Source organism: Esox lucius, chromosome 15, assembly GCF_011004845.1.
Source record: "Esox lucius isolate fEsoLuc1 chromosome 15, fEsoLuc1.pri, whole genome shotgun sequence".
NCBI classification, from domain to species: domain Eukaryota; kingdom Metazoa; phylum Chordata; class Actinopteri; order Esociformes; family Esocidae; genus Esox; species Esox lucius.
In genome coordinates, this window is record NC_047583.1 from 25518753 (window position 1) to 25544458 (window position 25706).

Genomic DNA, 25706 nt, shown 5'->3' on the forward strand with positions numbered 1-25706 from the left:
GACAAATGGGCTAAAAGGATTATAGGGCAGATTCTCAATGGGCGTGTGTCTACGTGCTTGCATGTGTGATACGGTTACTGGGGTGTGGTGACTGATGCTATATACTGTATGTAATTTCAAATTTATTCAAAGCAAAGAAAATTATGGGTGGCCTCGGTTGGACTCAAACCCATAATTTTGGCATTGCAAGCAACATGGTTTACCAAATAAACCACACACGAATTCTGTTAATTGGTAACATGTGGCCTGGTGTTTCATTCTGATCAAGTGGCTCTCAGGTTTCTATGAATGAGCTTGTTGGGAAGTGCTGTTAGTGTCTTTCTTTTACTGCATTTTCCACTGTAGTGGCGGTGTGTGGGTAAAATAACTTGGGAAGCCAAGTCAGGCAAAAAAACATCCATGTTACAACCTCTAGAAGCTATTCATAGTACAACCTCTAGAAGCTATTCATATACAACCTCTATAAGCTATTCATAGCCTATTCATAGTACAACCTCTATAAGCTATTCATAGCCAATGCATTTTATTTGTTATTTATAGCCTATACATACACAATTGTATGTCAGAGAGCAGAAGACAATAATCACACACTCATAATGGTTGAATAATTTCCTTCACATATTTGAGTCCTAAAATTACAAGATGGAAAGAAAGCAAAGACCTGCCTCCGCTAGTCCAGCATTATTTTAACATAAATCACCTATTTTTGTAACCCACAGCAGTGATAACTCAAGACCGCAAACAAAAAATGTAACTTGGTCCAAACAATGTAACTCTATTCATTTTATACAACGTTTTGTGGTAAATACAGTTAAACACTTTTTGGACTCACGCTGTTGGTGAAGGTCCATGCCATTCTCTTCTTCATGTTGCAAACTTGCTAAATCAGCTCGACTTTATACAACAGACAGTCCAGATGTTTGGTTTTTGTTGTCTTAGCTAATTAATTTAGCAAAACGTTTCCTCGCTAAGTGATGTTGTTGATCTAACTTCATGCCAACAGCAAGACAGCTAATTAACATTTAGCAGAATGGAATTTGAACTCCCACGTTCTCAGTCCCAAAGCACAAAAGTATGTAATTAAAACACAACTAAACAGATGCCAAAGTGGCCTCAATTAAGAGGTATGATGGTCTTTTTAGCCAGACGGCATGAAATATTCAGCCTACACATACTGAAACAGAGGGGAGTGGTTTTGCACCATTGGATAATCTTATCTCTGGTAGAGATTTTGCCACTTGCGAAAACTGATGAAAGATTAAGAAAACAGAAACGAAATTAAAGATATATTATTAATGTTTTTGTATTTATTAGTCATATTGTTTGTGAGGCCTGGTTTCACTTGGCTTCCAGAAATACATGCCACTCTTTAAATGTTGTTCAGACAGAATATAGTCAGATGTGCTGTAAGGGGAGCAGACAACCCAGTCAAGAAGCAGAGTCGATTCTTGCCCAGATTCTGGCACACCAATATATTACATCCTGATCATAATTTCAATTCATCTTCATCATTGTCATCATTCCAGTTGTCTAGGGGACCCCACTAAACGACAACTTGCTTAGGGGCCACAAAAGGCTGGAGCCGGCCCTGGATATGGCAGAAGGTGGTGGTCTTTGTCCGTGTCTTTCCCTTCTCTTCTTTATCCTCACTCTCATACTTCCCTTCTTTCTTTCTCAATATCCCACTTCCATTCTTTCTTTCTTTCCCTCCTTTTTGTCCTTCCTTCCTTTCCTAGATAAAGTGTGGAGATGCACGGCAGCTTAGTTCAGTCATGGCAGCAGTTCAGCTGTGCTAGATAGGATCTTGGGCTGTGCTGGAGATGCGTCTGATCATTGTAAGTGTGTTTAGAATTCCAGCTGATCTCGTTTATAAGAACAGTCAAGATGAAATAACAGGTGGTCACTTGGACACAGTGGAAACTCCCTGTTTCCCTGCAGTACATTACCTCATCAACCTTGCTACGACTCCTTTAAACCTCCACTCTGTCAACCCCCACATGCACCTACTAGTCATTGAATTCCCAAGCTTGTTGCAGGGTTCAGTCAGCAGGTTGTGGTGACACAGTACGTCCATGCCTAGGTAACAGCCAATCAATTGAGGTTTGTACATACATTTTGTAACAAAGGGCAGCCTGGCTCAGAATGGCTGATTGAGATTTATTTTTATTACTCCCATGCTACTAGATGTGTGGTGCTGTAAAGGAGTGAGCTGTGGTTACAACAGAGCAGGGATCACACAGGGTTGGCCAGATGGACCCTTATGGCTGACTAGACACCAACACATGTCTACACAACCATCTGCAAAATTATGGAAATAACAGCCAGGTTAGGAAGGATGTTTGACCAGGTCACAACAGGTCAAGTGTTTGTTGATAGAGTACAAGCTGCTTTTTCCCCTTGTATGTTTTTTCATAATTTAAGACAGGGTTAACCCAATCAGAGGTTTCATAATAACTAGCTCCTCATAATTATAATGTGTGTGGACCAACCAAGCAGCAACTGCATGTTTGAAAATGATTGAGGCCACGTCTTTATGAAAGAAAATGTATGCAGGTGTAGGCTAGTCCTTTTTATGAAATCGCTGCATGTTTAGAATGTGATGCATGAAAATGTTGGAATGATTGCCTCGAGACCATCTCAACACGCGCATCCATTGCGTCCCAGTCAGCGGGCCTACCAGTCCCACAGACTGCTGTGGCGCAGACACTTTATGGCAGCAGGAACTTGGGAGAGGGAGGGGTGTGCTCGTGCTGCAGTCCGGCTTCAGCAGCATAGAGGAGAGGGCGGGAGAGGGGGAGTGAGAGGTGGTAAGAATTGCTGGCACGTAAAAATTTCAACAAAACCTTTGCAGGGAAAAAACTTACGCAGTGATAAAGTCTCGTCAGTGAAGATGAATATATTTGAGATTACCTTAGTCAACGTAACATTTTAAATAGGTGACAATCATGAGTGGTTGTTTTTATATTGTGACCCGTCATCCGCCCGACTAAATAAATGGATGTGACAGCTAGGCTATACCGGTCCACCTCATACCGACTAGAGTCTGCGACTTCATTTGCCCTCTGCTCTCCAAGTGCGGATCAGCGTGCGCACGCTGGTTTTACGTGTTTTAACCCGAGGCGAGCTGAATAACAAACCGCCCTCCTAGAAGAGTCGTTAATCACCTCATCAGACAAGTGCGAAAGTTGCGATTAGAATCAGGTGCGTTGTTCATTCATATAGGGGCCGTAGCAGGGGATATGTTTTCTGGATGAGCAACGGAACGATTTGCTAGAAAAAAATGGAGTGGAAACATGTTGAGGCTGTACAGGAATTTACAGTTGAAGGACAATGCAGCAAAATTAAAGTGCGATCTTGCAGAATTACCTGGGACGCTCAGCAGGTAATTAAACATTATTTAACTTATAGATATTTTGTTTTGCAATGCGGTAAAGTTTCTTCAGACGGCACGTCATTGTGTCAGCTTGATTTTTCTTGCGCGTTTCTTTAATGCATTTCATTGTGTGTGAGCTGACAAAATGATATGTACTTAAATGGAGTCATGAGTGATTACTAAACAGCAATTTAGAGAATGATGTATGTCAAATCCCAGATTTAAATGTTTGAATATATTTTCTTTTTCAATTTTACTGATCAAGCAATGTAATGTGACATCAGTTTAGCCTGTCTCTAAGTATGATACTGACTTTTGCATTTTATATAGCTTTGTAGTGAAGTGTTTTAAACATGATCTCCAGCCTACCTATTTTTCTTAAGATCTTCATCTGTGTGGGTTGTGATTTAAACAACTGCTCTGTTCACACCCATGTCAATTCCCACGGATGAAACCGTGTTTCTACACTATATTGGCTCGGTTCTGCATGGTATGAAGTGTCCGTCAGAATTCTGATTCTGCATGAGAACGGTTTTCTGATATCAGCAATTACTGTATGTCACTATTTGATGTGAAGGAAATGCACCTTTACAGTTTTTTAAATTTATTTTTTTATAATTTCCCTTACTTTGCATTCGAACTGACTTCTGGTAACTTGCTCTAATAACTGACGTTGACAGACTAGATATGACTAACAAGATACCCAGCGCAGCAGTAGCGGGACTCCCATTAAAATGTAAGATCTGTATGAAGCTACTCTACAGTTTTATTCAAATGCTAGTATCTTGCTTTAGTGTTTTTAAAACCGTTCTGACCGTAATCTTAATTTGTTGACCCAGTTCCTCAAGAATGACAGCAAGTCTGGTCATAGGCCTTCATGGTTTCCACTTGACCCTCATGTTTTTTTTGTCCTAGTGCTATGCCTCTGGCAGTGGATGCCCAGCGGCCCACTGTTGAGTTGTTACTGGTGACTTGAAATGTTGCATATTATGAACCCATCAGCGTGAGAGGATGTGATGTATTCCAAGAAGTATTGATGTGACAGGCAACACTAGTGCTCACTGACTGATGGATAACTGAATGGGCCACTCTTAGGCACTGCTCATTGTCTCAAACACACCCCCACACAGGAATGATCCTCTTTTGCCTCTTGGCTCCAAAGGCGAGCAACAAGCCTTCTTGTTATCACTGGCTCACAAAGCCAGAGTGCCAAAGACCTGCTGAAGGTTCATGCAATATAGTTCCTTTTGAACAATAATGACTTCAAATTCTTTATTGGTAATGGGAGTTTATTGGAGTGTTCCAGTGACTTCGCTTATCTGTGCTAATGTAGTCTAATGTTCGCAACCAGTCTTTTTGGAGAAACAGTTTAAAATCAGAAGCTCATCTCAACAGGATAGGCCAGAGATTGAGCACCAGAGGTAGAAAAAGTTGACGTTAAAAACAGCACTTAATGTGTGATTTAAGCTCAAATTCTGAGGAGGTTCAGAGGAAGAGAAACCTGGAGGGAGAAAGAGAGATGCGTGTTTGTTAGTCAGTGACTACGCACAATGACAGGACATGGTAGGACTACAACCTTCCTGTTCAGGCAGTCTAAGCATTTCCTAGTGGCCCTGTGGTAATTGTTAGCGTGAGTGTGTGTACGTGCATTGCTGTACTTATATCCTCACACGTATAGTAACCTGTAGGTAATCAGGGAAAGTGACCACCTTTTTTTTTTTTTAGCTACTCACCTTGAAAAAGGACTCTGTTTAACTTGGAGTTAAGTTACACTGAGGTTTAGGGTTAGAATTAGGGTTAGGGTTACTGGTTAGATTTATGGTTAGGTTTATGTTTTAGTATTTTGGTCCTGAAAAGGCCCACTGATATAGTCATAATACAATTTGTTTTTCTTTTTATAATAAAAAAAACGTTTGACTGCACAATGGCTCAATGGCAAGCCTTTCCTCATGTGTGTTTCATATAAAAGTGTATGATATTGTTACCATTTCATTTAGTGTAACATCACAGAAGACAGAAATCCATGCTGATATTAAATAGACTTCCCATGTAAGATAGGTCTGCTTCTGCTAAATCTCTGTAGCTCTGCAGCCAATTGTTTTAGATCATCTAATGGATATATACACCGATCAGCCATAACATTATGACCAAGTCAACACCTTGAACTCATTGTGTTCCTCAAACCATTCCTGAACCATATTTGCTTTGTGGCAGGGCACATTATCCTGTTGAAAGAGGCCAATGCCATCAGGGAATACTGTTGCCATGAAAGGTGCACATGGTCTGTAACAATGCTCAGATAGGCGGTAAGTGTCATAGTAACATCCACGTGAATGGCAGGACCCAAGGGTTCCCAGCAGAACAATGCCCAAAGCATCACACTACCTCCGCCAGTTTGCCTTCTTCCCATAGTGCATCCTGGTGCCATGTGTTCTCCAGGTAAGTGAAGCACATGCACCCGGCCATCCATGTGATGTAAAAGGAAATGTGATTAATCAGACCAGGCCGCCTTCTTTCATTGCTCTGTGGTCCAGTTCTGATGCTCACGTGCCCATTGTAGGCGCTTTTGGCAATGGACGGGTTAGCATGGGCACCCTGACTGGTCTGTGGCCAAGCAGCCCCATACACAATAAACTGCGATGCACTGTGTTCTGACATCTTTCTATCAGTACCAGCATTTCAGCAGTTTGAGCTACAGTAGCTCGTCTGTTGGATCGGACCACACGGGCCAGCCTTCGCTCCCCACTTGCATCAATGAGCCTTGGCCCGCCCATGACCCTGTTGCCGGTTTACCACTTTTCCTTCCTTGGACCACTTTTGATTGGTACTGACCACTGCAGACCAGGAACACCCCACAAGGGCTGCAGTTTCTGAGATGCTCTGAGCCAGTCGTATCTAAATCCCAATTTGGCCTTGGTCAAAGTCGCTCAGATCCTTATGCTTGGCCATTTTTCCTGCTTCTAACACATCAACTTTGAGGACAGAATGTTCACTTGCTGCCTAATATATCTCACCCACTGACAGTGTGTGGGCACTTTTTTCGGTTATATGCACTTATTGTTAGTCGCTCTGGATATGAGTGTCTGCTAAATGACTAATGTAAATGGTTGAAGGCCCATGTTTTGAGCTTTTTCCTGTCTCTCTGTTTGTATGATGTACGTGTGCACTTGCCTGTCTGTCTGTATGTGTGCGTGTGTGTAGGTGGGGAACCCTCGGGTGGAGCTGACTTTGTCGGAGCTGCAGGAAATGGCCTCACGACAACAGCAACAGATTGAGGCCCAACAGCAGATGCTTGTTGCAAAGGTATGAGGACACACACACACACACACACACACACACACACACTCACCAGCTGATCATATTGTCAAACATATAAACTAATAACATAAGAGTTGGGTTGAAATTATTGACACCCTTCATAAAGATGAGCTTTTACATTGTTATTAAGAGTGTGAATAATTGTGGGCTGCTATATATTATGTGCCTCAGTGATAGAACTCCCTTCCAACCAGGAACCGTCTTAACCTCACATTTATAAAAGCCCCTGGTGTCTATGGCTTCAGAAGTCTGAGATATCTAGCCATTTCTCAGTTAGTTATGCTGAGTGTCTGTGGGTTAGTCTGAGTCATGTACATTAGCAATACCTGTTGTATCTATTCTGCCCTTTATTTCAGTCCTGTTTCCTTCCATTTCATGATCACTAAACCTACTGTTTGTTATGGAATCTGTACCATTTGAGTGTCCAGAGTGTAAATCGTTCTGATAGTTTCCAGACAGTTGTTGGATTGGCTTAGGTTTCAGACACTCTTTCTCTATGCTCCAGTCAGTCAACACGAGGGTCAGAGAGCAGGTCTATTTGTTATAAATATAAACACAGATCCTCAGCTTACACTGTCTGGGCTGGCCCAGACACCTGGCTTCTGTTTGTCAACTGGGATCCGTCTGACATGACTCTACTGGCTCTGTAGGTAACATGCTAGGATGAAGTCTGTGGAGATGATTGACTCAGGTCTCAGGGGACATGCTTACATGATATCAGGGACAGTAGATTGCTGCATACTGTCAAGTGGGGAGAACCAAAATAGAGGCAGTATGCATCAGTTAACGTGCAATCAGGCGAATACGTTAACTGCGAACACATAGTGCTAATAGGTCACAGAGGCAGTAGGTTATCGGCTTGCCTGTCATGTTTTAATAGAGTCGGTTGAATGCACAGTATTTGAGGAGAGCTGGGTTTGGGAAGACTGTATTAACCTGGTTTCTCTAAGTTTTTCCACTTCTGTTTGTAGCTTGTTCCGTAATAAGTTGATGGAATGTTCACATGGTCTGCGTTTGATCTGATCACACGACCTGAGGTCAGCTTGCTGTTGTCTCAGGGTTCCTTTATACTCATTAAAACACTGTGAGGCACAGTTCCAAATGGAGCAGTATTTATGACGTTTGTAATGTAGATGAACATCCAGTCTTGCATGAGCCAGCCACTTCTTAAAACAAAGAAGTGCTAACCAGCTAATAGCCTATAACACAAATTTTACTTTAATTAGCTTGCTAGCTAGCTACTGTGGAAACAATAATACCACAATGAACAAGGTTTAAAAAACAAGAACTGTCCCATTTTGCTCAGACTCAGTGCAGTATCCATTGAGACAGCTCAGCTTCACTTTTGCTAATCTGTCCCACAATTTTAGTGTACAAGACACACAGGGGAAGATGATTACACGGAAGTGTCTGGGAACCAGATTAGCCTGTGGTATTGATGTGTTCAGTCACTATCTAGTGAGAGAGTCCTGGTTCCTTAGGTCAGTGTGGCCTTTGTGTAAGGAGGTAGCATGCGTCGCCAGGGACAACGAGCAGGGACAATAACAGGAAAGGACTTTCTGTCCGACAGGAAATGAGGTCAACAGTGAGCAGCCAGCTGCAGGGGAGTAAGTGGGCTGTCTCAAAGAGAGGAGGGAGAGGAACCTGATCTGAATGAGGCTTGAACCATAAAATAGCGTTTACGCTATTTTGTAACACCCAAACAAACTGGTCCCTTCTCAAGAACATCTCAGAACATACTGGAAACTTTGATTCAAGGCCAGGAAATTAATCATTGTATGATAGGACTTAACTGGTGTTTCTCAGTCTGAAGGTAAATATGTGGGATGTTCTATGCTGTCTATCTTTTGGGAAACTGTAGTGCCTTTCTCTATGTTGATTAGGATAAATAAAGCGATGACGTTGACAAGAGGCAAGTGTCAGTGGGATGCCACTTTTAGTCATTTCTGTTCACTGTACCAAGTGATTAGCTGTACATTTGGGTGTTTGCATTAAGCGGGTTAACTCTCTGATTTTGTGCGTCTATTGAATAGTGGATTGTGTTTAGTCAACACTCCCTGTCCTGTTCTCTGCCACCGTCTCTCTGTCAGAGCCCGCATTGTGTTTGCTCATTCTAGAGCAGACCTGAAAACGCTTCAGTCAGCACCACATAGCCTTGCAGTCCCTCTCATTCACTCTCTCATTTGCTCTCATTCATGTACCGATTTTTCACCTCACTCATTCAGTAATTCTATCACTTGTGAGGATTTGGTATGTATGGACTCTTCTCATTGTTTAGTTTTTCGGTATATGTTGTTATTTGAAAGGCTGGTACCTTTTGGGATTGGATGTTTTGCAAAAGCTTTTATTTGTATTTTAATAAGAGGAAAATAGGCGTCTTTTCTCTCTTCACCAGTCTGTTAAGTGAGTTTAGAATTAGATTACATTTTCTGTCTTTTGATTCCTATTTCTTTCAATAATTTATTTCTTCCTCTCTCTTTCAATGTTTTTCCTTTAACTTCTCCTTCCTCTTCATTCTTTGTCCAGCTGTCTTCTGTGCGAACTGAGGTGTGTGTATGTGTGTGTGTGTCCTAAAAGTGAGTCACTGTGTGTGTGTGTGTGTGTGTGTGTGTGTGTGTAATCGTATCTCTCATTGCACTGTCTGAATGAATTCAAGGAAAGCTTGCGCTACGTGTTCTCTCCCCACGTCTGTACCTCACGGTTTTCCTCTCCTCTCCTCTCCCCTCCCTTCACTCCCCTCAGGAGCAGCGTCTTCGGCACTTAAAGCAGCAGGACCACAAACAAGGACCGACGGCGTCCGAGGCTGAGAAGCTGCAGAGGTTAAAGGAGCGGGTGGAGAGTCAGGAAGCCAAACTTAAGAAGATCCGCGCCATGAGGGGCCAAGTGGACTACAGCAAGCTCATCAACGGAAACCTGTGTAAGTGCACACACACACACACACACACACACACACACACACACTAATTGCCAAACAGAAGCATATGTCACTGGAGAAGCCCGTCATTATCACCACTATGACCAGTTCGACGCTGAAACTGTTAACGCGATGGAAGTAGAAACTGAGCTCCGTTCAGCTGTCCGCGATGCAGTCTCTCCCTATTTCTGTCATTGAGCCCAGAATCTGACCCTCCCCCTGTTGTGGTCTGGACTTGGGTGTGTCTGGGTGTTGACTGGAGTTCTCTGGATGTCTCGGAGCCCCTATGGTCATACTTCAGTTGGGCCTGGCCTATTGCTTCATAGTGTCTGAGGCTGCACCCTGCCTGCCACATGGTAACAGATACTCCACCGAAAAGGGACCCTGTGCTCTGTCTTCTCTCATAACCTTACACTCACGGCATGTCTGTTTTGATCCATCCCCGACACTCTCGATACACGGTTACTTATATAGTACACGGCGTCCTTTCCCCTCTCCCCAGCGGCTGAGATCGAGCATGTCAGTGGCCTGTTCCAGGAGAAGCAGGCCGAGTTGCAGTCGGCTGTGCTGAAAGTGGACCAGCTCACCCAGCAGCTGGAGGACCTGAGGAGGGGACGTCTCAACGGCCTGCAGCCCCTAGGAGGACCTCTGACTGGGACCGCAGCCCTGGAGCTACGCAAACTCTACCAGGAACTGCAGGTACATTGCCTGAGGAAAATGTGAGCGCTTCCTTCAGCTGTTTAGAAGTTTATTTATACTAGGTTACATAGTAGGATACATCACACGTTCACAATAAGCGCATACAATGCATTCCACTGGTTCCAGATAATGTCATGAAATGATCCTTAAGATTCATGTTTTGTTAGGTAGTTTCAGACTGCCCAGTTGCTGATCAGATCCAGGAGTGGAGATTAGATGAGTCAGGCTGACATTTTTATTTTGTGAGGACATTCGCGACCGGGTGTAATTATGTACAGCTTTGTCTCCTCTTCTCTCTGCCTATGAGGGGCCTGGTTTAACAGAAACGGGGCAAGGTGCCCCCTGGCTTGACTTTGTGGCGCGCGTGAGCACACAGATCCCAGCCACGTGCCTCCTGGTGTAACACAGCCATGCCTTTTCCTGTTTCCTCTGTGTCTCTGTCAGGTGCGCAACAAGCTGAACAGAGAGCAGAGCAGCCGGCTGCAGCAGAACAGGGAGCTGCTGAACAAGCGCGACGCCGACGTCACCATGATGGACAAGCGCATCGGAGACCTCCGCGAGCGCCTGTATAAGAAAAAAGCTGAGGCATGTGAAAAAGAGAGAAACCCCGTAAGACCCGGAAGGAGCTCTCGAAAAACTCACTTGAGATGATCTCAACATGTCTCTTCTCACTACCTTTGAGACATATACCATTGCTTAGCATTGTACCTAGTTATGGATGTTCTAAATTTTCAGATGTAGTGGCATTTTATATATTAAATATTTGGCAACAGAATGCATATTATTTCACTTGGCACGGCCTGTATGTACATTTGTGATTTCACAATGTATCTTTACAATGTTCTCTGTAATGCGCAGATTTTTGTGATTTTTATTTAATTTTTTTTTAGTCACAGCAGCTTGGGCTGTGAAAGTAGAGCTGAGATTTTATGTCCACCCTCCTTCTCTCCACTCTACAGCTTAACAGGATAAATGAGCCTCCCTCCCCCCAGCCCACTCCCACCAGCTCTGGGCGTGTGGCCGCCGTGTGTCCCTACATCCAAGTCCCTGTCCCAGGCAGACAGGAGGGGGGCTACAGCCTGCCCCCAGAACCCCTTAAACCACCGCCTGGCCCTGGGATTGGCCACATCAACCACGGACGCTCCAAATCAGGTCAGGCTCTGCTTCACGCTGCAGCTTTACATGCGTTACTTCTCTCAAACTGCTCACTGTCAGTTATGAGTATTTGGGGCACCTTGGTTGGTCTTTTCTCTGCAGTCGTGAGATTTCTATGACAGAGGTGGGAGATGTTTTCAGTTCAGAAGGATAGCAGCACAGAACACTTCTGAGAACACTTATTTGTACTGATTTCCATAGTCAAATACACTGTGCTTATTACAATGCATACACAATTACTTATTCAATTCAAAATCACAAATAAAATTAATGAAAGATATGAACATATGGAGACAAGAGTTAATTTGCATAGTCAGTAGATGGTGACTGTGTATTCCTGAGGCCATTACTAAGGGATGTAGAGAGTTGGACGCTTTGGGTAAACAGGGCAGAATTCAGGTAGATCTCCCTGACAAGTGTTGAGTACAAGTTCAAATGACTCACCTTTCTCTAATGTCCTGTCCTCTGTACTTTCTCTTGTCTGTCTGTGGACCTCTTCTTCTCCTTCCCTTAACCGTTCTGTCTGTCCTGCCGTGTTTTTGTTAATGTTGTTGCTGATGTTGTGACAATTTGCGTGGCGGTCTCGGGCACAGCAGAGGAGGAGGGGTTCGGTGTGAGGAAGCCCTCCAGCCAGTGGAAGGTCTCAGATTTAGACATCATAGTGGACCCTGTGGAGCTGAGAGAGGGGCCCCGGTCCCCCTCAGGGGCCCACAGTGCTGACAGTGAGTCTGGGAGCCAGCGTAGCCTGAAGGAATGGGGCTCCGTAGCAGGGCCCAATACAAACAGGCCTTAAACATGCATTCAGATAGTTCTGTACATGCATGCAAAACATAGTTATAACTTCTACCTAAAACCCTGTTACCAAAACCACAGCCTTCCCTCCTTTTATATATACGTGAAATATACACATTGAGCGTGATTATATCAACAACTTAACTTAGGATGACGTAACATGGAATATCTACCTAAATATAAGGACACAACAGCGACTTCCACCCTTACGTAAAATGTGTAGCTACAGGTTGATGAATTACCCAGTTGTTGGCTTTATCCCCATTTTATTTGCACGGTCCCATTTTTTCCCCCCCGCCTAGAAAAGCCATTTGTTGGTATTGGAATTCAATTTCGTTGTGTGAATACGCGTAGCCATTAATACCATGGCCGTTTCTATGACCTCTGTTGAATAAGGGGAAATGGTTAGGTAACGTGGTTTATTTGTACGGACAGAAATAGACGTATGATGTTAACAGGGAGGGGTTAGTGGGGGCTTGTTCTCCACACAGGCCCTCGTAATAAGTAGGATGCTGTTTCGGACGCAGCCTTAGATTATGTTGCGCTGTTAGTGCTCACCTTTGGCCGGGCCGGGCGGGTCTGTCGTTTGAAAGGGAGAGTAGCGATGTCTTACTTGGCACAGACACTGCAATCGGTTTAATAAGAAGCCTGGCAGATGGACAGATGAGGTTGGACTGACGGACGGACGAATAGACAGACAAGATGCAGGGAATAATTGACCTCCAGACAGACTACGTTTCCAGGAGAGCTGAGTGAGAAAGAGGAAGATAGTGAGAGATCCTCTCGGAGGGATAGACAAATAATCTCTTTAACCTGTTCTAAACTGGATCAGAAACTGGGACAGCACCAAAATACACCCGGCACATGCAACGTATTCCAACTAACCCTGTGTCCTTCGGGTCAGCCTGTCCTGCACTGTAGTGTAGGTGTGGATGACGGCCGGTTCCTGGACGGTACCGGCCTGTAGGTAGGAAACATGGGTCGAAGAGAAGGGAAACGTTTTAGCTACAGGGCTAGTTCTTCAAATGGACAGCATGTCTTGTGTGTAATTGTGCTTTCAGTCTCCCATTCGAAACCCCTTTAATGTCTTAGCCTTTATAAAGAAACAAATACTACCTGCCCTGCTGTCTGTCTTCCCATTTTTTTTCCCACTCCCTGTTTTATCTTTCTGACTCATCCCTCTCTCTCTGTGCCCCCCCTCTGTAGCCAGTGAAGCCGTGTGGCCCACCCTGAGTAAAAGCGTCTCTGTCCAACCTTCAGATTGGAGGAACACCAGCCCGGACCAGGTCAGCCCTCTACCCCACCCTAGTCAACGAGTGCAGACATCTGAACGGCCCAAAGTGGCTTCCTATCCACATCCCCTCTCCAACATCTGATATTAAAGAAAGCATTAAAAGCAAATTCCCAGTACACATTTTCCACAATGTTGCTTCCACATACCCTGTATCTCCAACCAATGCATAAATGAAGGAGCGGACACAAGTGGAGAAAGCCAGTTAGACCACTGAAATGCAGCACTTCAATTTATGCACATTTGCGTGTTCTCCTTCCTACTGTCCTACGTGGACATCTGTCTAACTGGTTCGCTGCATTTCCCTCTACAGAGTCTTGACTTCAGTAAGATACCAGTGGGATCCATGTCCAAACTGCCACCCATCTACGGCACCTACCCTGCACCCAGTGGCCATCCGTCTGTAGTCTGCTCTACCAGTTCCCTGCCCAGGTCAGCCCCGGCCACCTTAGCCTGGCAGCGCTCGGCCCCACCCCCTCCTGGTTCCTCGTCCCAACAGATCCAGCATCGGATCTCTGTCCCCCCCAGCCCCACACCCCAGTCAGGCCAGGGTGAGAGGGAGAGGCCTGACCCCCCGCTGGCTGTGGCTGTGAGGCCCTATGTTCCGGACAGGTCCTCCTCGAGGCCTCAGTCCCCCAGGAAGGGCCCTGCCACCATGAACTCCTCCTCTATCTACAACATGTACCTACAGCAGCCTGCAGCGAAGAGCTACCCGGTAGGAGGCAGGTCTGCCATCAAAGCAGGTACGCCCCTCAATGGATTCCTATGATTTTTAGAGTTAGAGTTTTTAGAGTTAATCCGACCTGGGCTCTAATAATATTTGATTTCTTTCAAATATTTAAGCAGCGCTTGATTGAGTTTACCTGGTTACATGGAACCTATGTTTTAGTCCCAAAAGTGCAAACCATTCCCATGTGGCTCTCCAGGTGAGGCTCAATAAAACTCTCGAAAGTGTTTGTGGCAAAACAAATACCATTTGAACCCTGGCCTTTCCGGTTGACTTTCCACTTGACTTTCTGGTTGTTTTTCAGTCCCTATAGTCTCATTATATCTGTGTCCATTTTCTTTTAGTGTATGGGAAACCAGTGCTGTCCTCCAGCACCTCTCCTTCCCCTGTACCCTTCCAACACGGGCCGCTGTCCCCCGGAGCAGGCCTGGGGTGTGGCGAGGACCCGTCGGACAGGGAAGGTGACACTCCAGAGGGCGGACCCCTCCCCCCGCCAGGCGTGGAAAACATCCCGAGGCCGCTGAGCCCGACCAAGCTGACCCCCGTGGCCCACTCCCCGCTGCGCTACCAGAGTGATGCTGACCTGGAGGTCTTGCGCCGGCGGCTGACCAATGCGCCACGGCCACTGAAGAAACGCAGTTCCATCACGGAGCCGGAGGGCCCCGCTGGGCCCAACATCCAGAAGCTCCTGTACCAGCGCTTCAACACCCTGGCCGGGGGAATGGAGGGCGGCTGCGGAACCCCGTTCTACCAGCCCGTCTTCATGGGCGGTGTCGTGGGATGTCCCGACGCTAACGGGAACCCGACAGAGGCAGCCTTAGGGCTCATCGTGGCGGAGGGTCCCAACTCTGACCCTCGGATGTCCCCTTCCGCGTCCCCTCCCTCTGACTCCAATGAGAACCAGAGGCAGAGGACGCCCCCGCCCAGTGAGTCAGCTCCGCCCACCCCCCAGCCCAGCCTGGAAGGCAACAACAACCAGCCGGGTCCTAGCAGCACCACCTCCACTCCCAGCCCCACCCCCGAGGTCTCGTCCCCCCAGCCGAAAGACACCTCTCCCCGAACCGTCACTCTGCCGGCACTGCCTAAGGTCAGCCCGCAGAGCTAGAGCTCCAATAGGAAACAAAATCCTTCCATTTCTATATCTTTATTCATAAGGTCCGGAGTTTATCCTGGTCACGTAGCTGGGTCATACAAATTAAAAGAGTAATTTCCTGAAACGTGCTAATATTAGAGTTTCCCAACATGATGTTTTTCATAGGAAAAATACACCCTGCCCTAAGTCATGAAAGGATTTTCTGTCTCCGCAGATCAAGAGAACTAACCTGAAGAAGCCTGAGTCAGAGCGGACAGGTCATGGTCTGCGGGTCAAGTTCAACCCGCTGGCCCTGCTACTGGATGCTTCTCTGGAGGGAGAGTTTGACCTAGTGCAGAGGATCATTTATGAGGTCATCACTGGCTCTATAACACAGATCAAATTTGATAATCCAAGTAGAGAAAGAAATTGTCTTCTCATGTTACATCTGTCACACCCTGTTAGGGGTTTCAAACTGACTTCTAAGTCTTCTATACAACAGCGCACAATGATGACTGTTGATGTAAAATGGGCTTACAAACACATGAAACTGATCCCTAAATCATTGGTCGATCCTTCTCCCGTCGCAGGTTGAGAACCCCAGCACGGCCAATGACGAGGGCATCACCCCCCTGCACAATGCGGTGTGCGCCGGACATCACCACATCGTCAAGTTCCTGCTCGACTTCGGAGTGAACGTCAATGCGGCTGACAGCGATGGATGGTGAGGACGTCGCGACCATTTCCTGCTCTGACCAGTCGTCTCTGAACATTCTTGTTTACATTGCCTATGCGTACTGTTGTAATATCACACGGGTAAAGACGACACAGGGTCTCTATGAACATTGCGCCCTCTGTTTCTGCCTTGTCTATACAGGACACCGCTTCACTGCGCAGCCTCCTGTAACAGTGTGCATCTCTGTAAGCTGCTGGTGGAGTCGGGGGCGGCCATCTTTGCCACCACCATCAGTGACGTGGAGACTGCCGCTGATAAGTGCGAGGAAATGGAGGAGGGATACACGCAGTGTTCTCAGTTCCTCTATGGTGAGCAGAGTTCCTGGGGAGAGACCCTTCCAGTGGGGTTTCTGCGTGAGCTGACAGCCTTCCTCTGTCTGTCCACCAGGGGTGCAGGAGAAGCTGGGAGTGATGAATAAAGGCTCGGTCTACGCGCTGTGGGACTATGAGGCCCAGAGCTCAGACGAGTTGTCCTTCCGCGAGGGGGATGCCATCACCATCGTGAGTCGCAGGGACGACGCTGAGACCGAGTGGTGGTGGGCCAGACTACAGGACAAGGAGGGCTATGTGCCGCGGAACCTTCTAGGGGTGAGGCTCACCAACACAATGGGTTCAACTGTGGACCCATGTTAAGGATGTTCATATCAAAGAACTCCTATTATTCATTTTCATTCTTTGGTGTAACCAGTGTGAAGTGTAGATTTCCCAGCTATTGTTTTAAATGAGGTTAATTAAATGCTATCTGATTGGTTGGGATGTTTCACCCATGATTAAAGTGGCATCTGAAAATATTTCTTAATGAAAACTGAACTGTGGTCTGGTTAAATGCTATATTTACCTGTGGTCTGAAAAAAATAGGCAATGAAAACCAATATATGGAAATTGCCGGAGACAAAATAGTTTAATATGCATCTAATGGGAAGTGTGCATATAATTCTTTATTTCTTTGTTTTCTTGATCTTAACATAAAATGTACAATAATTGTTTCCTGTCACAGTTGTATCCGAGGATCAAGCCTAGACAACGTTCTCTGGCATAGAGAAGACGGCGCACGCTGCTGAGAAGACGGCGCACGCTGCTGAGAAGATAGTGCACGTTGTTGTGCTGTGACTTGGCTCAAAGCTGGAGCTGGCTGTGCCCTGACAGTGACGTCTCTGTGTCAGTCTGTTCCACCACAGAACAAAGGATATGGACCAGGGCACAGACAGAGTGGGTCATATCCAGGCAGACAGATAGGCTTGATATTGGTGGACACTTATCATGGTCGTCAGTTATCAAAGAAGCAGAATTCACCACCTGGGGATCTCTATCTGCATTTTGAATGTTGGCCTCATCCGCCAGACCAGACTGATTAAAAAAAAATCATCATTGGTTCGTGAAACAATGAAGCGCCATGTTTTTATTTTATTTTTTCCAGAAGAAGATCACCCTGCCACCGCCCGTTCATTCAGCCGTTATTCCTCTGGGTCTGGGATTCGCCCTCTCCCCTCTCACTTAAGAAATTTGGTCTGTGTGTCTGTCAAGTAAGGACTTGAATGGGATGTTCTCTGGAAAGGGATTGGATAGGATGGACGCAGTCATGAGTTAGTATGTTTGAACCAAAGGACAACGTTAGAAGAAGACTGTTAGCTGACTGGAGGCCAAATCGTCAGGGTCTTAGTGAAGGAAAGAAAGTAACACATGAGATTGTTTCTGTGAGATGTAAGAAAGGAAAGAAAGTGACAGAAGGTTACAGAAGGTGCTATTGTCAGTTAAAGCTACTAAAAATATGTTAAGTCAAATACTGTTGGTGTTATTTTTGCAAACCAAAATGTTTTCTGAAGGAATGAGTGAAGGGGTTATGCTGGGATGGGAAAGTGAGAGGTGCAGCATTTTCTTTTACTGATGTAATACCTATACGAAGCTATCAGTGGGTGTGAATGGAAACTAAGCTCATTAAACACTCGAATGCCTACAATATATGAATGCTTTATCACCCAAACAAAAGGTGCAGTTTCTCTCATGGGAGTGCATATTAATATTAAGTAAAATTTTATTATATTCTTTTTGTTTCCGGTTGGTTGTTGTCTGTTTCATACTCATCATGTTAAGTGGTACACAATTTGAGTGAAGCCTACCTGTTGACTGACGCTGGCTCGAATTGTTGGTTGCGTATGGTTTATGTAAACAAACATCAAACAATATGGCCATGAAATGTACAAAATAAATAATGATTACTCTAAAATGTGATTAAGAACTACTTCGATATAGAATGTTAAGTACTGTAGTAATAACGTTATCCTATGCAGAATGTTTATGGTTACACGAGACAGGCCATAAAATAACGGGGCGGGTCGATAATGATCAATTTGGAAGCTAAACATTAACGATTTTGCTTGTCTAGGGTCCAGTTTATGGGGTTGCAAAGGAGGGAGTAATTTACTGAAGTCGCAGTTGGCTACCTTGTGATAATGGCACAATAAGCCTTCAAAATACACATTTTACTTGCGTAGCCTATTTTGCCTTGTCATCCGCAACGGAATTTCAATCTTTGTTGACAACGAGTGCGACTCTGTGGATTGGTCATTGGGGTGAAAAGAAAACAAACCCGTTTTGCACATAGGTTTACTCGTATGCACCGCTTTCTATGATTCAAGGCGAGATTGACATTTTCGTTTAATCGATCATTTAAATTGCGTCTGAGCCATGGCAAGTCCGGAAGGTTTTTATATAAATACTCCTTTATTGGAGAGCATAAACATGTCAAAACGGTTGGGCACCAATGTGTATCTAAAAATGGAAAGTTCCCAACCCTCCGGTTCTTTCAAAATCCGAGGTATCGGACACCTGTGTCAAAAGGTAAGTATTATCAATGGGTTCGTTACATTCTCGTAAATGCAGTTTACATTACAGCAGGTAATGTAGCTTTACACATGGTAAAGCTTAACGTTAAACGCTTATTGTTTTACACAAGCGATGGACCTACATCAGAAAAAGTCTTCACATATAACTTTGAAAGTCTCCAATCTATGAAAAATAGGTGCCTCACGGAATATGTAAAATGGACGACGTTGTAATGGGTTTCTTCACTACTACTAGTACTACTGTTACATTTATGCGACAGCACCCCTTAGTGTTCACTTGTGAAAGTGTAATGTAGTTCAGAATAAATACTAAGAAAAGTCTAATTGCATAATATCTTGTTTGGTAATAAAGACAAATGAAAGCATTGACATCTCTTATATAATCACTTTCTCCGTACCAAAAAACCTCAATAACATTAGTTAAATTATTTATTTCCAGATGGCAGGATCAGGGTCCAAAGGAGTTGTTTGCGCCTCAGGTAGTAGACAAATTATGAAATAGGTCGATTATCTTCCCAGTTGTCCCATTGTTCCTCATTATGATGATATTGGTATGTTGTGTTCAGGTGGCAATGCTGGAATGGCCACAGCCTATGTGGCACGCAAACTAAACATTCCGGCAACTATCATTGTGCCTTCATCCACGCCTGAGCTGATTAAGGAGAAACTGAAGGACCAGGGAGCCACAGTCAGAGTTGTGGGAAAGGTATGCCTGCTAATTGTTGTTTCTCCACTCAAGAGGTTTTGCCTTTGACACATTTTATTTAGACTTTTCAGGTGAGTCTGTTTTCCCCCATTTAGGTTCCCCCATGCTTGCTGTTTTAATGTCTCATTTTGCTTGTTCAGGTGTGGGATGATGCTAATGAGGCAGCCCTGTATCTTACCCAGACGGATGGCCTGACCTTTGTCCCACCCTTTGACCATCCGCTGCTCTGGTGAGAACAGACTTAAGTCACACCAAAGGGGCACGACTGACTCTGAGCTGTTTGTGAAATGAACACCATTCTTCTATTTGGAGTAGCATTTGCTGTTTGTTTTGAACTGATTTCCTTCCCACTTTCCCCTATTGTTTGACAAGTTCGCTTTGTCTAAAACTTTGTATTTTGTGAAAAGTTTGTTTAGACTTAAAATAAACTGTAAATACATTTATTTGTTTTCTCCAAGGCAAGGCCATGCCAGTGTTGTGAGAGAGATCAAGGCCTCTCTTCCATCCAAGCCTGGGGGTGTGGTTTTATCTGTGGGGGGAGGAGGGCTGCTTTGTGGGATAGTGGAAGGCATGAAGCAGGTTGGCTGGGACAGTGTGCCCATCATTTGCATGGAGACCAAGGGAGCAGACTGCTTTAACGCTGCAATAAAGGCTGGCAAAATAGTTACACTACCGGACATCACCAGGTGAGTAGAGGACCTATTGAATTTACTATTATTTTATATTAAAACCTATTGGATCACATTCTATTCCATTCTGATGATCTGTAATGATGGTTGCATTGTCAGTGAGGCCAAGTGTCTGGGGGCAAAGACAGTGTGCAGCCAGGCCTTTGAGTACAGTAAGGAGGGCAACATGAACATAATATCAGAGCTGGTCAACGACCAGCAGGCACTACAAGCTGTGGAGATGTTTCTGGGTGAGTGTGGTACTAGCACCCAGTGTTCTCTGACAGAATATCTACTAGAATTTTGTTGACATTTTCCGTCCATATCCCTATATTGCTTTGCTTTATTTTAAGTCTGTGCGTGTGTGTGTGTTTCTGTTTGTCCAGACGAGGAGCGGGTGCTAGTGGAATTGGCCTGCGGGGCTGCGTTAGCTGCCGTCTACTGTGGAGTCATCCAGAGACTGCAGGATGAGGGCCAGCTGCCAGCTCCCCTGTCAGGTCCCCTGGTGATGATCGTCTGTGGAGGGAGCAGCATCAACCAGGCAGAGTTGCGGCATCTCAGGAAGGTCCTCAACAGATGAACGGAGACTCTCCTGCATCTCCATTATACTACAGTGTGATACTTTTAACTAGTTAAGTGATAAGGTAGACCACTTCGCAGCAGCACGTACAGTTTGGACAAGGCTATTACAGTCTGACCAGGTCATGGCTTCAATGAAAGATTATGAGGACAGATTAATTGTTTTTGGTTATCTACATTTTCACAGTATTGACAAATGCTACAACTAATTGTGATTGGTTGGTCTCTGACAGCCTTTTTTAGAGAGCTTTTCAAATGTAGTTGCTGGTTGAGACCAGCAGGTGGTACTCTTTGTCACTGACAAGATACTTGATAATTGACATTAGTGACCTGACATAACTAAGTCATGCTTAAGTAACTCCTTGTGTGTATTTTTCTACTAAGCTTATGGTCTTAAGCAGAGGTCTCAAACCGGTTCCACGGAGGGCCATGTGTCTGCAGGTTTTTGGGTTTTCCTTTAAATTGGTTCCCGGTTCAGACCTAAACAACCAGGTGGGGGTAGAAACGATTAAGTACAAAGTGAGAGCAAAAACCTGCAGACACTCGGCCCTCCATGGAACCGGTTTGAGACCTCTGATCTTAAGAGTTTTGTGAAGTTGCCTCTGTATATCGGTACACCACTGTAGGTTGTACTGGAAACAGACCTGTGGATTGCTTTCCTTCTGACACCATTCTGTTTGTTAGCAATAAGCATGAATGATCTGGAATTCATTGTTTATTTGATATACAATTTAAGTTTAACAGATGTCAGTGTAATCTCTAATTTCTTAGAAAACCTTATGATTAGGCTACTTCATTAAAACTGTTTGCTTCTCTTTTTTACTACATCCATTTTAGCCTTTTATGCTGAATATAAGTATGTCTTCTCTTCGCTAATTACATGCAATGTAAAGTCTCCAATGGTAAAACGATGACAGTATGATGACAGTAAAAATATTTTTTTCTGTGTAATTACATATTTTCAAATATAGTAAACAGTCCTTAACAAGTACCTTCATGTGTGTGGTTATTTGTAAAAAAAGAAAAAATAAGTTGACCATTTAAGGATATTTTCAAATACCATTCTTAAGTACTCTGGTAAAAATACTCTGGAGTATATTTCAGTCAGTGTATTAGTATGTTTCTAAATACAATGGGGAGAACAAGTTTTTGATACACTGCCGATTTTGCAGGTTTTCCTACTTACAAAGCATGTAGAGGTCTGTAATTTTTATGATGGGTACACTTCAACTGTGAGAGATGGAATCCAGAAAATCACTATGTATGATTTTTAAATAATTTATTTGCATTTTATTGCATGACATAAGTAGTTGATCACCTACCAAACAGTAAGAATTCCGGCTCTCACAGACCTGTTCGTTTTTCTTTAAGAAGCCCTCCTGTTCTCCACTGTATTAACTGCACCTGTTTGAACTTGTTACCTGTATAAAAGACACCTGTCCACACTCTCAATCAAACAGACTCCAACCTCTCCACAATGGCCAAGACCAGAGAGCTGTGTAAGGACATCAGGGATAAAATTGTAGACCTGCACAAGGCTGGGATGGGCTACAGGACAATAGGCAAGCAGCTTGGTGAGAAGGCAACAACTGTTGGCGCAATTATTCGAAAATGGTTCAAGATGACGGTCAATCTCCCTCGGTCTGGGACTCCATGCAAGATCTCACCTCGTGGGGCATCAATGATCATGAGGAAGGTGAGGGATCAGCCCAGAACTACATGGCAGGACCTGGTCAATGACCTGAAGAGGGCTGGGACCACAGTCTCAAAGAAAACCATTAGTAACACACTACGCAGTCATGGATTAAAATCCTGCAACACGCAAGGTCCCCCTGCTCAAGCCAGCGCATGTCCAGGCCCGTCTGAAGTTTGCCAATGACCATCCGGATGATCCAGAGGAGGAATGGGAGAAGGTCAGGTGGTCTGATGAGACAAAAATAGAGCTTTTTGGTCTAAACTCCACTCGCTGTGTTTGGAGGAAGAAGAAGGATGAGTACAACCTCAAGAACACCATCCCAACCGTGAAGCATGGAGGTGGAAACATTCTTTGGGGATGATTTTCTGACAGGACGACTGCACCGTATTGAGGGGAGGATGGATGGGGCCATGTATCGCGAGATCCTGGCCAACAACCTCCTTCCCTCAGTAAGAGCATTGAAGATGGGTCGTGGCTGGGTCTTCCAGCATGATAACGACCCGAAACACACAGCCAGGGCAACTAAGGAGTGGCTCCGTAAGAAGAATCTCAAGGTCCTGGAGTGGCCTAGCCAGTCCCAAGAACTGAACCCAATAGAAAATCTTTGGAGGGAGCTGAAAGTCCGTATTGCCCAGTGACAGCCCCAAAACCTGAAGGATCTAGAGAAGGTCTGTATGGAGGAGTGGGCCAAAATCCCTGCTGCAGTGTGTGCAAACCTGGTCAAGAACTACAGGAATGTATGACCTCTGTAATTGCAAACAAAGGTTTCTGTACCAAATATTAAGTTCTGCTTTTCTGATGTATCAAATAATTGATTCAGTCATTCACAGTTGAAGAGTACCTATGATAAAAATTACAGACTTCTACATGCTTTGTAAGTGGGAAAACCTGCAAAATTGGCAGTGTATCAAATACTTGTTCTCCCCACTGTATAATACAATACGTTAAGGCCTGCATGGGTACTGTTCCATGTGTAGGGTCCGTTGTATACCCAGAGACGCTCAGGCCAAATGTGGTGATATCTTTGCACTGAAACAGTTGTACAGTATTTAGAGAATATGGTGTCCCTAGTCAGTATAGTGCACTCTATAGAATGTATCGTGCCATTTCCAACACACAACACACAGCCATGTCTAAACCGCTGGCAACAAAAGTGAGTACACCCCTAAGTTCCATCCATCCATCTTCTTCCGCTTATCCGGGGCCGGGTCGCGGGGGCAGCAGTCTAAGCAGGGATGCCCAGACTTCCCTCTCCCCAGACACTTCCTCTAGCTCTTCCGGGGGGACACTGAGGCGTTCCCAGGCCAGCCGGGAGACATAGTCCCTCCAGCGTGTCCTAGGTCTTCCCCGGGGTCTCCTCCCGGTGGGACGGGACCGGAACACCTTCCCAGGAAGGCGTTCCGGAGGCATCCGAAAAAGATGCCCAAGCCACCTCAGCTGACCCCTCTCGATGTGGAGGAGCAGCGGCTCTACTCTGAGCTCCTCCCGGGTGACCGAGCTTCTCACCCTATCTCTAAGGGATCGCCTGGCCACCCTGCGGAGAAAGCTCATTTCGGCCGCCTGTATCCGGGATCTTGTCCTTTCGGTCATGACCCAAAGCTCATGACCATAGGTGAGAGTAGGAATGTAGATTGACTGGTAAATCGAGAACTTCGCCTTGCGGCTCAGCTCTTTCTTCACCACGACAGACCAATACATCGACTGCATTACTGCAGAAGCTGCACTGATCCGTCTGTCAATCTCCCGTTCCATCCTTCCCTCACTCGTGAACAAGACCCCTAGATACTTAAACTCCTCCACTTGAGGCAGGCACTCTCCACCAACCTGAAGTGGGCAAGCCACCCTTTTCCGACTGAGGACCATGGCCTCGGATTTGGAGGTATTGATTTTCATCCCCACCGCTTCACACTCGGCTGCAAACCGTCCCAGCGCAATGCTGAAGGTCCTGGTTAGAAGGGGCCAACACGACAACATCATCTGCAAAGAGCAGAGACAAAATTGTGTGGTCCCCAAACCTGACACCCTCCGGCCCCTGGCTGCGCCTAGAAATTCTGTCCATAAAAATTACGAACAGAACCGGTGACAAAGGGCAGCCCTGCCGGAGTCCAACATGCACTGGGAACAAGTCTGACTTACTGCCGGCAATGCGGACCAAGCTCCTGCTTCGGTTGTACAGGGACCTGACAGCCCTTAGCAAAGGACCCAGGACCCCATATTCCCCAAGCACCCTCCACAAGATGCCGCGAGGGACACAGTCGAATGCCTTCTCCAAATCCACAAAACACATGTGGATTGGTTGGGCAAACTCCCATGAACCCTCCAACACCCCGTAGAGGGTATAGAGCTGGTCCAGTGTTCCACGGCCCGGACGAAAACCACACTGTTCCTCCTGAATCCGAGGTTCTACTATCGGCCATATTCTCCTCTCCAGAACCCTGGCATAGACTTTCCCGGGGAGGCTGAGAAGTGTGATCCCCCTATAGTTGGAACACACCCTCCGGTCCCCCTTCTTAAAAAGAGGGACCACCACCCCGGTCTGCCATCCCAGAGGCACTGTCCCCGACCGCCACGCGATGTTGCACAGGCGTGTCAACCAAGACAGCCCCACAACATCCAGAGACTTGAGGTACCCAGGGCGGATCTCATCCACCCCCGGTGCCTTGCCACCGAGGAGTTTCTTGACCACCTCAGTGACTTCAGCCCGGGTGATGGACGAGTCCACCTCTGAGCCCTCATCCTCTGCTTCCTCAATGGAAGAAGTGACAGCGGGATTGAGGAGATCCTCGAAGTACTCCTTCCACCGCCCGACGACATCCTCAGTTGAGGTCAACAGCTGCCCACCTCTACTGTAAACAGCGTTGGTAGGGCACTGTTTCCCTCTCCTGAGGCGCCGGATGGTTTGCCAGAATCTCTTCGAGGCCAGCCGATAGTCCTTCTCCATGGCCTCACCGAACTCCTCCCAGGCCCGAGTTTTTGCCTCCACAACCACCCGGGCTGCAGCCTGCTTGGCCTGTTGGTACCCGTCAGCTGCCTCAGGAGTCCCACAAGCCAACCAGGCCTGATAGGACTCCTTCTTCAGCTTGACGGCATCCCTTACTTCTGGTGTCCACCACCGGGTTCGGGGATTGCCGCCTCGAC

At 45.7% G+C, this 25706-nt stretch overlaps 2 protein-coding genes across 8 annotated transcripts in view; both read left to right on the top strand.

Moving 5' to 3' along the window:
- ppp1r13ba (protein phosphatase 1, regulatory subunit 13Ba) overlaps positions 1 to 18119 on the top strand; it is a 38356-nt gene extending 20237 nt beyond the window's left edge. For 3 of the 7 annotated variants that reach the window (XM_020054264.3, XM_020054261.2, XM_020054266.2), the window contains 14 exons: positions 6575 to 6676; positions 9434 to 9608; positions 10108 to 10304; positions 10749 to 10913; positions 11264 to 11456; positions 12053 to 12181; positions 13458 to 13537; positions 13856 to 14285; positions 14614 to 15356; positions 15577 to 15714; positions 15932 to 16065; positions 16219 to 16385; positions 16465 to 16664; positions 17074 to 18119. In XM_020054264.3, the coding sequence (XP_019909823.1) occupies positions 6575 to 6676; positions 9434 to 9608; positions 10108 to 10304; positions 10749 to 10913; positions 11264 to 11456; positions 12053 to 12181; positions 13458 to 13537; positions 13856 to 14285; positions 14614 to 15356; positions 15577 to 15714; positions 15932 to 16065; positions 16219 to 16385; positions 16465 to 16664; positions 17074 to 17115 (2895 nt within the window). In that variant the 3' untranslated portion in view covers positions 17116 to 18119. Of the gene's footprint in view, positions 1 to 2772; positions 3383 to 6574; positions 6677 to 9433; positions 9609 to 10107; positions 10305 to 10748; positions 10914 to 11263; positions 11457 to 12052; positions 12182 to 13457; positions 13538 to 13855; positions 14286 to 14613; positions 15357 to 15576; positions 15715 to 15931; positions 16066 to 16218; positions 16386 to 16464; positions 16665 to 17073 lie in introns of those variants that run through there. The other 4 variants (XM_020054265.3, XM_034297351.1, XM_020054263.2 and 1 more) reach the window with 4 other exon arrangements.
- Positions 18120 to 18234: 115 nt separating this feature from the next.
- sdsl (serine dehydratase-like) lies at positions 18235 to 21342 on the top strand. Its single transcript, XM_010892904.4, has 7 exons — positions 18235 to 18914; positions 19359 to 19398; positions 19486 to 19625; positions 19766 to 19854; positions 20084 to 20311; positions 20414 to 20544; positions 20680 to 21342. Exons 1-7 carry the CDS (start codon positions 18762 to 18764, stop codon positions 20871 to 20873), a joined length of 975 nt encoding a protein of 324 aa, XP_010891206.1. The 5' UTR covers positions 18235 to 18761; the 3' UTR covers positions 20874 to 21342.
- Positions 21343 to 25706: the final 4364 nt, after the last annotated feature.